Genomic DNA, 13,985 nt, shown 5'->3' on the forward strand with positions numbered 1-13,985 from the left:
CAAATAAGGTATAAAACTCTGTCATGCTGTTCGAGGAAAATGATCAACGGTGAGGTGGTGTGATGAAGCGAAGTTACTGTTACAACCCCTGAAATGGATTATTTTCCTTTAACAGCAAATCCTGAAATGATTTATTCCTCTTATATCACAGCAATTTGCCAACGATTATAATTTTTTTTTTAGAATGACACATTGTACTTTTTATATTGATTGTTATTGACACTGGAGACACCTTCCATGAATCGTAAGTCAACATCTCCTTACAGTAAACCTCAGCTTCCTTTAGACAAATGAGCCGTTACTATACACCGATCAGCAATAACATTAAAACCACCTGCTAAATATTGTGTAGGTCCCGCTTGTGGTGCCTAAACAGCTGTGCCCTGTCGAGGCATGGACTCCACATGACTGCTGAAGGTGTGCTGTGGTATCTGGCACCAAAATGTTAACAGCAGATCCTTTAAGTCCTGCAAGTTACAAGGTGGGGCCTCCACGGATCAGACATGTTTGCACAGCACATCCCAGAGATGCTCGATCAGATTGAGATCTGGAGAATTTGGAGGCCAAGTCAATACCTTGAACTCTTTGTCATGTTCCTCAAACCATTCCTGAACAATTTTTGCAGTGTAATAGGGTGAAAGAGGCCACTGCTATTAGGGAATACCGTTGCCATGAAGGGGTGTACTTGGTCTGCAACAATGTTTAGGTAGGTGGTACGTGCCAGAGTAACAGCCCCATGAATGCCAGGACCCAAGGTTTCCAAGCAGAACATTGCCCAGAGCATCACCCTCCCTCTGTCTTCTTCCCATAGTGCATCCTGGTGACATCTCTTTCCCAGGTAAGCGTCACATACGCACCCGGTCGTCCACATGATGTAAAAGAAAATGTTACCCATCAGACCAGGCCATCTTCTTCCACTGCTTCATGGTCCAGTTCTGATGCTCACGTACCCGTTGTAGGTGCTTTACAAATTATAACAAGCACATTAACTGTTGTCGGAGCTGCTGTTACAGAAGATGAATCAGCACCTTCTGACCAATTAGAATCAAGCGTTCATCAGCTCTGCAGTTTAAACATAGTTACCAAATGTATTAATGTGTTTAGAGTTTAGTTTTGCTCTGGAGCTTTGAACCTAATGTAGCTAATAACATAGTTAGTAATGGAAGTCTGTCTCACCTCAAACCACACCCAGCTGTCATCTATATTTTTTTGAGTGCCATTATTTCTTCAAAATTTAAACATGATGAGGTACTGATACACAAAATGTAGATGCGCATTAATATTGACATTTCTGTTGGTGGCAATTCCAGTAAACACACAAGAGCTGAATCACGGTACTCAGCTGTGGTGCTTCGCTGTCAGAAACTAGCCCAGAGTTTATCCTGGGGGATTAAACACTGCATTGTGTCAACACTGAGACCAGAAAGCTTCTCTCTCACACACACAACTGTTTTGCTGTCATGAGTTAGAAAGACCTTTCTCGTTTTTCCCTTCCTGCTTCCAACACAATGAGCTTACTGTTTGCACCTTCATCGGTTTGTTGTAGAGGATTCAAAACACCGAAAAGTGCAGGAGTGGATGTATTTCTTCAATGCAAGATTCATAATGGGAGAAATGTTTATGTATTTAAAGAAAAAAAAGCATTCAACCCCTACACATAGTGATATAAAATACTTTAGTAAAAATTTAATTCCTCACCTAAGAATAGAAAGACAAACTCCTAAATTTAATTAAGGTATTAAAGTAAAAGAAGAATAAATATTAATGAGAAAGAGTTTAATTCCGAATGATAAATCAATGTCTTTTTCACCAAGGAACCAAGAAGGACAACATCAGCTAAAGCTAACTAACAACATTCCTAGTCTCATTCCTAATCTTTTTCATATTATCTAGCATGAGAATAACTAGCCAAATGCTAACTGCAAGCTGTCAATGATAAATACAAAGTGTAAATAGCAGCAGATAGATTACAGTGAATGTTTAGTTAAAGTTTAGATTTGTAAGGAATTGACTCCTTGAAACTATCTGATGCTGAAAGGTCACCTTATGGCTTTATAGATATGTGATTATAGAGAAATGTAGCGTTTGAAATGTACTGAAAGTGCAGAATAAGTAGAGAGATTTTTCTCTTGAAATGTAGGAAGTAAAAGTCTAAAGTATTAGGTGAAGAAAAATACTTTTAAAAAAACAGTCTTTAGTATGGTAATAAATGATTTTTTCTCTGAAGCTGCTTTGTGACACTAGCAAACACTAATTAGTACAATAGTTAGCAAAACATTAACTAGCTAATAAATATGCTACAATAGAATACATTCATGAACAAAGGTGTACATGTATATATTTACACTACCTGTCAAAATTTTGACATATCCATTCTTTATTTTTATTTTTTCCACCACATTTTAGAATAATAATAAAGTCATCAAAACTCTGTAGTAACACAAATGGAACTATGGGAATTATGTTGTGATAAAAAATCCAAAATAAATAAAAGATTATTTACCGCTGTATGGTCTTGGCCACCGTGCTGCAGCTCAGTGTCAGGGTCTTGGCAATCTTCTTATAGCCTAGGCCATCTTTATGTAGAGCAACAATTCTTTTTTTTCAGATCCTCAGAGAGTTCTTTGCCATGAGGTGCCATGTTGAACTTCCAGTGACCGGTATGAGGGAGTGTGAGAGCGGTGACACCAAATTTAACACACCTGTTCCCCATTCACACCTGAGACCTTGTAACACTAACAAGTCACATGACACCGGGGAGGGAAAATGGCTAATTGGGCCCAATTTGGACATTTTCATTTAGGGGTGTACTCACTTTTGTTGCCAGCGTTTTAGACATTAATGGCTGTGTGTTGAGTTATTTTGAGGGGCCAGCAAATTTACACTGTTACACAAGCTGTACACTCACTACTTTACATTGTAGCATAGTGTCATTTCTTCAGTGTTGTCACATGAAAAGATATAATCAAATATTTACAAAAATGTGAGGGGTGTACTCACTTTTGTGAGATACTGTATATATATTCTGCTAATCGGAGATGTAATATAGATAATTCAAAGCGATTTGCATTAAAGATGGCAGGGCAGTCATCATAGCAACTGCAACCACATGGGGAACGACGCTAAAGTGTACGCTGAGGCAAGCTGAACTGTGTAGCCTACTCTAGATAATTTCCAAGTAGAGAGTATAGCTTAATCTGTACTGTAAGCATTGAGCAACAAGTGAGAGATCCTATGTGGGGTTTGATTTTACAACAGCTTTCTAATTAACACTTAATTGATATTTCAGAGGCCTGACTTCCCAACAGTGTGGTCTATTTGAAGCCAATATACTGTAAGAACCATCTCACAGCTCCAGGGAGCAGTTCCATCCTGAGCTCGAGTTTCTGTCTCTGTGGAGATTCATACGTTCTCCCCGTGTCACATGCCGCTAGGTGGACTGACTATGCTTAATAACCCTTAGGTGTGAATGTGTGTGTACAGTATGTGTGTGTGTGTGTGTTTAATGAACTGGTGTCCCATCCAGGGTGTACAGACTACGGATCTACTGAAATACTGAGCAGGATACTACAGAAGGGGTCTGTTTCTGCTCATCTTTTAATCATGATCCACCAGTAGGCATGCATCTACAGTATGAATCTTCTTGATTCAGGCTGAATTTGAAGCTTGCAGGCTTTTGCAATCATGGACCAAGATCTGAAGTGTACAGCAGTGGTCACCAAACCTGTTCTTTGAGATCTACATTCCTGCAGGTTTCATCTCCAACCAAAATCTAGCACACCTGTTTTATTTGATCAAGAACTTCTTAAGGCAATGATTAGATAGTCAGGTGGGCACGATTATGGTTGGAGCTAAAGTCTTCAGGAAGGTAGATCTCCAGGAACAGGGCTGGTGGCTACTGGTGTACAGGGTCAGGATATCATTGATCTCTCCTTCTGAACATGATTGATTGAACCGGAGTATGTGATGCACATCACATGGCATTAGGATTCATTACTGCTATGCAGCCAGTGTTCCAAAGAACACTGTGGCCACCAGATCCACCATGACCCCACAGGATATAATGCTTACTCAAGATGTGTAAATGACGTGGTTTAGTAGAGTTTTGTGCCAGTAAAGTGTGATCTGAGACGAGCAGGGAGGGGTAGAGCTGATTAGGCACACCTGAACCTTATTTCCCTTTCTTTATTCATACAACTTGCAGTGAGTGTGTTTAAGTCTGACCATCGGCATGCAAATAATCCCAGGACGTCATCTTCCACAATGAACCATCCATCCAGCCATCCATTTTCCATACCGATTATCCTACACAGGGTCACGGGGAAACTGGAGGGGACTATCCCAGGGGACTCGGGGCACAAGGCGGGGGACCCTTTGGACAGGTTGGCAACCCATCGCAAGGCACAATCACATACACATTCACAATTTGGAAATGCCAATCTGCCTCCAACACAAGTGTTTGGACTGGAGGAGGAAACCGGGGTACCTGGAGCAAGCCCCCAAAGCACAGGGAGAACATGCAATCTCCGCGCATGCAGGACGGAGGCAGGATTCGAACCTCCTGACCATGGAGGTGCGAGACAAACGTGCTAACCACTAAGAACACACTGTGATAAATGCGAGCTAATTTAAAAGCAGTTAACTAGTGGGTTAGTTATTTAGGACAACAGAAGGATATGGAGGTTGTTCCTTATTTGCATATCATGCCCATTCATATATATAATCCTTGCATATTTAATGAGGGCCATTTTAAGTCATTTCCTGGGCATTAGAAACATTAAGCAGTTTTAAAATGGAGACAGAAGTTTTGTAAATGGATGACTGCTTCTAATCACCGTTATACAGAACCTTAAACATTCCATGCAGAACCCAAGAACTGAGAACCTTTCAGAAAAGCTAAAAGTTATTAAACACTTTCAGTGAGTTACGGGTTTGATCCAAAGTCCCATCATCACTACAACAAAAAAAGGAAGTAGTGGTTTATGGAGTGGTTGTATGGTTAAACTGAGCGCGTGCCCGCGCTTCACACGTGCGCGCAGTGAGCTTCTTTGCGAGCCAAGCGCGAGTAGAGCGGGAAGCGCGCGCCGCGTCTCCTGGACTTATAAAACAAAAACAATAAATAAATAAAAGAGTGGTAGAGATGGGACTCGAAAAAGAGACAGCAGAGACGTGCGTCTTCTTGGATGAAAATGTGTTTCACAGCACGATTGAGCCCATTCTTCAGAAAAAGAAACAGAAAGCGCGCGCGCCGCTACCGGACCGGGACCCTCGAGACATTAGCGCGCACTTAAAGGTAAGTCATTCAAAGAGATGCAGAATCGCTGTGGGTAAAGATTTGGAAAAGGTTTCTTTTTTAATACTATGCAAACTTTTAGAGAATTAGTAGCGGTATTAGGCGTGATTTCAGTTTGCTTGTGTGATTGAATAATTTGAAGGATTTCGGAGGCGTCCCAAACCGCATACTGAGTAGTAGGGTAGACCTACTAGCCTATTCTGTAAAGCATTTGGCGTAATGCACTAACACACACACAAAGCAAATGGAAAACATCCATCCATCCATCCATCCATTCATTCATCCAATTTCTATACTGCTTATCCTACTGGGTCACAGGGAACCTGGAGCCTATACCAGGCAGCATCGGGCACAAGGCGGGGTACACCCTGCACAGGGTGCCCATCCATCGCAGGGCACAATCACATACACATACTACAGACACTTTGGACATGCCAATCAGCCTACCATGCATGTCTTTGGACTAGGGGAGGAAACCGGAGAACCCGGAGGAAACCCCCACAGCACGGGGAGAACATGCAAACTCCACACACAGAATCGAACCCTCCAACCCTGGAGCTGTGAGGCGAACATGCTAACCACTAAGCCACCATGTGTCCTATGGGAAAACATCCATAAGAAATAAATAAATACATACATACATACATACATACATAAATAAATAAATAAAATGTTTCTTAACTGTTTACTTGCAATATCAGGGTGCACATAGTTGTTATTTTCAACAATGTGTCTATAAAGACAAGGTGAGCCTTTATTTCAAGTTACAGTTATGCTGTAAACAAGACTGAGTGACTTTTTTCCTAAGCTGTTAGAGCTATTAGAGTATACAACGTCCCATAAGTCCAGCATCATAGGTGAAAAATTATGCTATTATGCTAATAAATTAAATAAAATGAATCAATGAATGGCCACAGGAATAGCTTGGCCAATTTTCTCAAGCACAAGGAACCATTTACAACTTAGGGAACGTGAGAAAGTGAGACATTAATCTCCCAATCTTCCAAATGGATATGTGATAAAATGTAATTGAGATTTCCCACTTTTAAAGAGGAAACGTGAATACGACCACAAGTGCACTTCTGTTATATCTATACACGCGCTACACCATCGCACACAGCTATAGGTGGCCATTTTAAGTTTCGGTAACAACGCTGAGGGCTTATTATTTTCACATCATGTTATGGTGTACTGAAGACTAAACATGAGTTTATGAATAACTATTTGCTACATAGTGTTTGGGACCTGCACCCGAGTGCACACAGCAACACAAAACTTCCATTACTGAGCTCTGTGAATACTCTCTCTGTTCCCGTTCACTCTTCAGGTAGACTTCAAGGACGTGATCGCCGAACCCAGCTCCGTACACAGCCTGGACTCGGTGTGGATCGGCAGCCATGCGCTTTTCGAGCTCATGAAGTTCGCCTTTTACCGGGTCTTGACGACGCTGCTCGCGATCCCGATGGCCTTTGTGGCAGGACTTGTTTTCGCCACCCTCAGCTGCATACATATTTGGTAATGAGACGAGGCTTTTGGCTGGTTAAAAGGTTATTCTTGCTTCGGGGAACATTTTTTCAAGCAGCAACATTGGCAGCATGTTTGCCTTGGCTGCTGGCCATCTAGATAAAGAGTGGCATTAGGCAAAAGAAAATACAGGAAGGAAAGGAAACAGACATCGGAAATATGCTTAATGTATATTATGTATTGTATACAACTTTTCCACATTTTTTAGTATTATAACTTGGAAATGAAATAGAGTCAATATAGTTTTCAAAATTATTTACAAATAAAAATGCGAACGTTGTGAGTGCACACATAAACTTGTCAAATTAGTTCTGGTGGAAACAGCTTCCATCAGAAGTTGTATAATTAGCTGAATTGAGTCGACCTGCATGTGTCTCTTGTTTGAGAACACACCTAAACAAACAGCATCACAAAATACATGCATTAAATCCATTGTTTAAAAAGAAGGAAAGAATATGGTACTGACATATGGCGACTAGTCAGAAAAGCAACCAAGAGACCAAGGGTAATGATGCTATCACCACCCTGCTTCAAAATGTAGAAGAGGTAGTGAAAATGATTGCAAGCCACTATATATGCAATGAATCACAGTCCCGTCCCAAACTACTGAAAGGTCAAAGCCAATTCATTTGTTTGTGCTGTATACCAAAGACATTTGGGTTTGAGATCAAAAGATGGATATGAGACGAGTTTAGGATTTCAGCTTTTATTTCCTGGTGTTTACATCTAGATGTGTTATGACCACATAAAACAGAACCTTTTTTATCAGTCCAATCCATGACACTACCTCCACCATGTATCACAGATGAGCTTGTATGTTTTGGATCAGGAGCAGATCCTTTCTTTCTCCACACTTTAGCCTTTCCATCACTTCGGTAGAGGTGAACTTTTTTGTTTCCAGAACTTTTGTGGCTCATTTCTGAATTTCGTTGCGAATTCCAATCTGTCTTTCTGATCCTTACTGTTGATGAGTAGTTTGCATCTTGTAGTATGGCCTCTATATTTCTGCTCTCGAAGTCTTACTCGAATGGTGGATTGTAATTCCGTCACTCCTGTCCTGTGGAGATTGTTGGTTATGACAACATGTCACTGACTGTTGTTTTTGAGTTTTTCTTCACAGCTCTCACAATGTTTCTGTCATCAATTGCTTTTGTTTTCCTAGGCTGACCCATTCGGTGTCTGTTGCTCAGTACACCGGTGGTTTCTTTCTTTTACAGGACATTCCAAATTGTTGCATTGTCTATGCCTAATGTTTGTGCAATGCCTCCGATTTATTTTCCCTCTTTTCTCAGCTTCAAAATGGTCTGCTTTTCTCCTATAGGCAGCTCTCTGCTCTTCATGTTGGCTTATCCTTATACAGTCTTCACAGGTGAAACTGAAGGCCAAAACCAAGAGTAGATGTTCATAGCTATTTATTGTTTAAATAGTCAATCTAACAGGACACACCTGGGTAGCAAGAAACACCTGTCAGTCATATGTTCCAATAATTTTGCTTGCCTACAGATTGGGTGGTGTGATACAAAATGTGCTATATTCTATGTCATTTAACACATCTACATATAAATACCAGGAAATAGAGGCTGAAATTCTCATATTCGTCTTTTGATCTCAAACCCAAAAAACCGAATTGGCCTGGCTGTTCCAATAGTTTTGGAGGGGGCTGTATATTATTTATTTATTGAATGTTTCTAACAGGTTTACTTTTTTTTTTGCTCTTCAGTTGCACAAAATGGGTTTTGGAGATGACTGGAATGCAGTAACAGTTCAGCTATCAGTGGCTTCATATTTTTCCTGATGGATTTTTAGATTTAGCTTTAGAATTTGATTCCTAAGACGCAACAACTGACCCAAAACCACTTATAACCACTTAAACAGGTATTGTTTTTCTTTTACAGTCAGGGACCCCTTTGAGTTAAAAAATAAATAAATTAATAAATCCACAGACATGTACAGTACAGTATTTAAATGTAAAGTACCCAATAATATTTTGGCTGTTTTTTAAAGTGAGATGGGGTTTTTTATTCCTGAATTTTCCACCCATAGAACCCGTTCTTATTAAAATAATCATTCGATTCCAGTTGACACTCTTCTTAGGCCTAGTAACTTGATAACGATGGGTTGTGGTTTCAAAAATCACACAAACAAAACAAAATTCGAAAAATGTGTTACAACAGTGTGTTACAACAGTCTTGATGTCTTGTACACAACCATGGAGTCGTTCTTTTCCATTCTCTTGCAGAGAGACATCATATTAAACATCTTAGTGCTTATTGAGATCCTCATTTTGATCTGTTAGCATTAGCCAAATTTACGAAGCAGAGGTTTCCTGAGTTCATGTGCTTTGGTTTGGATTACTGTTTCTATTTAATCAGTGTCCTTGAGTAAAAAGAAAAAGTAGTTTTGTCTGGTCTGTGTAGAACATGTGGGAACTAGAAACAGGGTTGTTTGTATAAAAGCTTAGAAATGAGTAGCTTTTGAAAACAAGGAAGATAAGATCAGGAGGTTTATCAGAATTTTAGCAGTGGGATATGACTAATATGTATAATATGCTTCATATGACTAATCCTTGGGCTGTTCATGGAGGATTTTTAGTCACTAAATCATGTAGGATACAAATTAAAGAGAAACTGGAGGCTCGATTATGCTGTGGGGGCCATTTATTTATTTTTCTGCTGTGGTTTGACTCAAATTACCTGCTTAGAGAGAAGCATAGCTGCAAATCAATAAAAGTTCTGACTGATCACCTTCATTCCATGAGCAAATGTTTCTATCCTGATGGACATGGTTTCTTCTAGGATGACTCCACCCCCATCCACAGGGCACAATGGCTCACTGATGAAGTTGTAAATAATGTACAGTGGTGCTTGCAAGTTTGTGAACCCTTTAGAATTTTCTGTATTTACGCAGAAATGTGACCTAAAACCTTCGCTTTCAGTATCTGGTGTGACCCCCTTGTGCAGCAATAACTGCAACTAAACGTTTCCGGTAACCGGTGATTAGTCCTGCACATCGACTTGGAGGAATTTTAGCCCGTTCTTCTGTACAGAGCAGCTTCAACTCTGGGATGTTGGTGGGTTTCCTCACATGGACTGCTTGCTTCAGATCCTTCCACAACATTTCTATTGGATTAAGGTCAGGACTTTGACATTCTAAAACATCAACTTTATTCTTTTTTAACCGTTCTTTGAGAGAACGACTTGTGTACTTAGGGTCGTTGTCTTGCTGCATGACCACTTTTTCTTAAGATTCAGTTCATGGCATGGCATTGAGATTTTCCTTTAGAATTCACTGGTATAATCCAGAATTCATTGTTCAATCAGTGATGCCAAGCTGTCCTGGCCAAGATGCAGCAAAACAGGCCCAAACCATGATACTACCACCATCATGTTTCACAGATGGGATAAGGTTCTTATGCTGGAATGCAGTGTTTTCCTTTCTCCAAACATAACGCTTCTCATTTAAACCAAAAATTCTATTTTGGTCTCAATCGTCCACAAAACATTTTTCCAATAGCCTTCCAATAGGCGTGTCTACGTGAACTTAAGCAAACTGCAGACAGAGAGCAATGTTCTTTTTGGAGAGCAGCAACTTCCTCCTTGTAACCCTGCCATACACACCATTGTTGTTCAGTATTCTCCTGATTGTGGACTCATGACCTTTAAGATTAGCCAATGTGAGAGAGGCCTTTAGTTTCGTAGAAGTTACTCTGGTTTCCTTTGTGACCTCCTGGACTATTCCATGTCTTGCTCTTGGAGTGATCTTTGTTGGTCGACCACTCCTGGGGGGTAACAATGGTCTTGAATTTCCTCCATTTGTACACAGTCTGGCTAACTGTGGATTGGTAGAGTTCAAACTCTTTAGAGATGATTTTGTAACCTTTTCCAGCCTGATGAGCATCAGCAAGTCTTTTTCTGAGATCCTCAGAAATCTCCTTTGTTCATGCCATGATACACTTCCACAAACATGTGTTGTGAAGATCAGACTCTGATAGATTCCTGTTCTTTAAATAAAACAGGACGCTCACTCACACCTGACTGTCATCCCATTGATTGAAATCACGTGACTCTAATTTCACCTTCAAATTAACTGCCACTCCTAGATGTTCACATACTTTTGGCACTCACAGATATTTTATATTGGATCATTTTCCTCAATAAGTAAATGACCAAGTATAATATTTTTTGCTCATTTGTTTAATTGGGTTCTCATTGTCATTTGTTTTAGCTCATATATATATATATATATATATATATATATATATATATATATATATATATATATATATGCACACACACACAGAAAATTCTAACCTTTCAAGCACCTCTTTATATCTTATGCTATGGCCTTCACCTTCAACTAGATATGACTTAGTGCCCACCTAACACTGTACACATTGTAGACTGGCACGTTACTAACACACGTTACGTTGTTTTCCTTTCATTCGTCAACCATGTGTAGATTTGAACTCATCCTACTTTGACTTAAGGCATTAGAAACGTATCATGGAGAGGTAAAAAAGACTTCCCATGGAGTTCACCGTTCCTGCAGCACCTGTAATGCATGCCATAAAGATTAGCAACACAAGCAGGAAACATCTGCAGCAGGAGCGTAGCATGACGAGTGTGAGCTCATAATAAGTAAACAGTGTAATAGTTAATATAATGCATTTAGTGCAGTGCAGAGAGAAGAGAACAGCGCTGGAGCTGAACTGTACTGTGTTATAGCTTTTCCACAGAGTCAGCTCCAAGATTATCGGCACAGTGTACTGGGACGCAGTGTAGTCTATTGAACATTGTATTTTTCAATGTTGACAATTTGTTTGCATTTAAACAAAAATTGTAGTCAATTGCCACTTTTGCTGCTAAACTCAAAGCAAATAAAATAGATATTATATATATATTTTAAGGACAATAGGCAAATTTCTTCAAAAACAATGAAAGAAGTCAATAGTTTGCCATTAGACTGTAGGTAATTATTTAAAAAAAAGAAAAGAAATATTTTTTACATAAATGGATTTATTTGCATTTCAACATTTTTTAAAAAAGATATCAATCAAGATAAAGATGGCACATTTGTTTTGAAAGGAAATAAGGAAATAAGATTTTTGTTGGAGAAATGGTAAGCCGTGTTGAACGGGGGAAAAAATGTAATCATTGTGTCCATTCTACTGAGGGTGCCAATAATTATGGAGTAGTTTGTGGGATTGTGATAATGCAGACATGTGTAAAGTGTAATTTTATGGTAAAATGAACATGTGTGTATAATGTGTTGTGTGTGTGTGCGTGTGTGTGCATGTGTACGCAGGGTGGTGATGCCACTGGTGCAGAGCTGCATGATGACATTGCCCTCCGTCCAGGTGATCTGGTCCAGCCTGATGGACATGTTTGTGAGGCCGTTGTTCCACAGCTTCGGCAGGTGTCTGTCTTCCATCAACGGCAAGAGCTGCAAACCTGACGTGCTGTAAACGACCAGCGCGTCGACTCGCACACGTTCCTTATGATGTGCTTGTTTTAGGAGGACTTGGAGGAGATCCCAGACCTGATCAATCACACTGGAGTCCTCTTCATGCTCAGCTCCATCACATGTGTTTGCTTTGGCCTGGGAACAAACGTACGCTTACACTAAAAACAACCTGCCTCTCTGGTGACTTCACTGAACGTCTAAGCAATATAAGGAAGCGTTTATAGAATTTAACATTAAGTTTGTGACTCCTAGTGGACGGTATCATTAGGTAAAAGTGCTTTTGCACGATTTTTAATATATATGTATTTAATAGAAATATGCGTTTGAGCTTTTGTACTTTATATGAGAAGAGTTTTAAATGTGTACAGAAATATTTGAAAAGCCAATTTAGTTCAGACTACTTCCTGCTTCCTGCCTCAAATAATATTTAGGCTTACATCACAGCACTACTGAATTCTCAAATCTGATTGGTCAGAAGGTGTCGATTGCTTTTATATTAATGTGCTCGTTCTGATACGTTATTGTTGCTATAGTAACAGCTCGTTCACAGGGACTCGTGATTCAAAAATAATCGTCGATGCGATGAAGTTTTCTGTAAGGCGATGTTCATTTAAGATTTATAGAAGGAGTCTCCAGTGTAAGCCGTAAAGGTTAACTTGAAGAGAGGGGAAAAAGAGAGATGCTGGTGACGGAACGACTGTGTATAGCTGCGATAACGTAAGGGAGAATGGGAACTAACTTGTTTTGCGGATGTTACGCAACATTAAATGTAGCGATAAATGGATAAAATGTATGACAATTCCTTCTTTCATTAAAAAAAACTAATTATTCCTTTTAAGATAAAATTGCTGTGGTATAAAAGGGAAAAGACACTTTGGGACAACTTATACTAGTATAACACAATATTTGCAGTATTCACCATCAAGTATATTATTTTTTCTGTGATATTTCTGAAATGAATTGTTAAACGTATTCTCACATGTCTGTCCTAACATTCCAAAAAACAAAAAGGTGTAATGATTTATTTAAACGAGTACTGTATTTTTTTCCAGTCTAGTTGCAATATGCACTTGAAATACTGCCTGCCCTCGACAGTGTGTGTGCGTGTGTGCGTGTGTGTGTGTGTGTGTGGGTGTGTGTGTGCGCACGTGTTTTTCAATAGCTCTCAGAAAGAAAGGATGGCTTGTTTGTTCAGTGGAACACGAAGTGTTCAGGTGTACTCCCCGCCCCCCCCATTCAATGATGTAATGTAGCAAAAATCCAGAGTGCAGCAGAGAACACCTCAGAGAGTCTCTCTAAATAAAAGCTCTTTTTTTGATATGATACTCTTGTTGTTGTTCTTTTTCTCAGCTGTGACCTCAAGGAAAAGCATAAATCACTCTTTGTGTTTTCGCTGCAGGCAGCATACCTCCATCAGCTATGTGCTTAAGTAAGGACTCATTAGGGTGAGGGGTGCATGAGAAGTGAAGAAAGTGTTGCGGTAAAATGTAGCATATAGACGCTATAGATGAGACTCGGGTTGTCTGTGTACAGTTGTATACTGAATATTATGCAGCGGATTAAACACTATCTGGTTGCTAAATTTGGAATATACAGTACAGACACTCAGGAAAAATAGTGTGCTATGTTGTCTTTAATTTCAGTATTTCAAGTGGAAACATAGACAAAGTGTTTCTGTAAAACTGTTTTAAGGAATAAACTTTGA

At 39.6% G+C, this 13,985-nt stretch overlaps 1 protein-coding gene across 1 annotated transcript; it reads left to right on the top strand.

The window, feature by feature from the left end:
* Positions 1-5,035: 5,035 nt before the first annotated feature.
* cav2 (caveolin 2) lies at positions 5,036-13,985 on the top strand. The gene is made up of 3 exons (XM_053631586.1): positions 5,036-5,293; positions 6,621-6,808; positions 12,122-13,985. Exons 1-3 carry the CDS (start codon positions 5,141-5,143, stop codon positions 12,279-12,281), a joined length of 501 nt encoding a protein of 166 aa, XP_053487561.1. The 5' UTR covers positions 5,036-5,140; the 3' UTR covers positions 12,282-13,985.

The sequence above is a fragment of the Ictalurus furcatus genome, chromosome 8 (assembly GCF_023375685.1).
Source record: "Ictalurus furcatus strain D&B chromosome 8, Billie_1.0, whole genome shotgun sequence".
Lineage (NCBI taxonomy): Eukaryota > Metazoa > Chordata > Actinopteri > Siluriformes > Ictaluridae > Ictalurus > Ictalurus furcatus.

Excerpts from the sequence above, each read along its gene's own strand:
- cav2 (XM_053631586.1), top strand. The coding sequence starts at position 5,141 with ATGGGACTCGAAAAAGAGACAGCAGAGACGTGCGTCTTCTTGGATGAA. Across the intron at positions 5,294-6,620 it reads ACATTAGCGCGCACTTAAAG|GTAGACTTCAAGGACGTGAT; the intron begins GTAAGTCATTCA and ends TTCACTCTTCAG. Across the intron at positions 6,809-12,121 it reads CTCAGCTGCATACATATTTG|GGTGGTGATGCCACTGGTGC; the intron begins GTAATGAGACGA and ends ATGTGTACGCAG.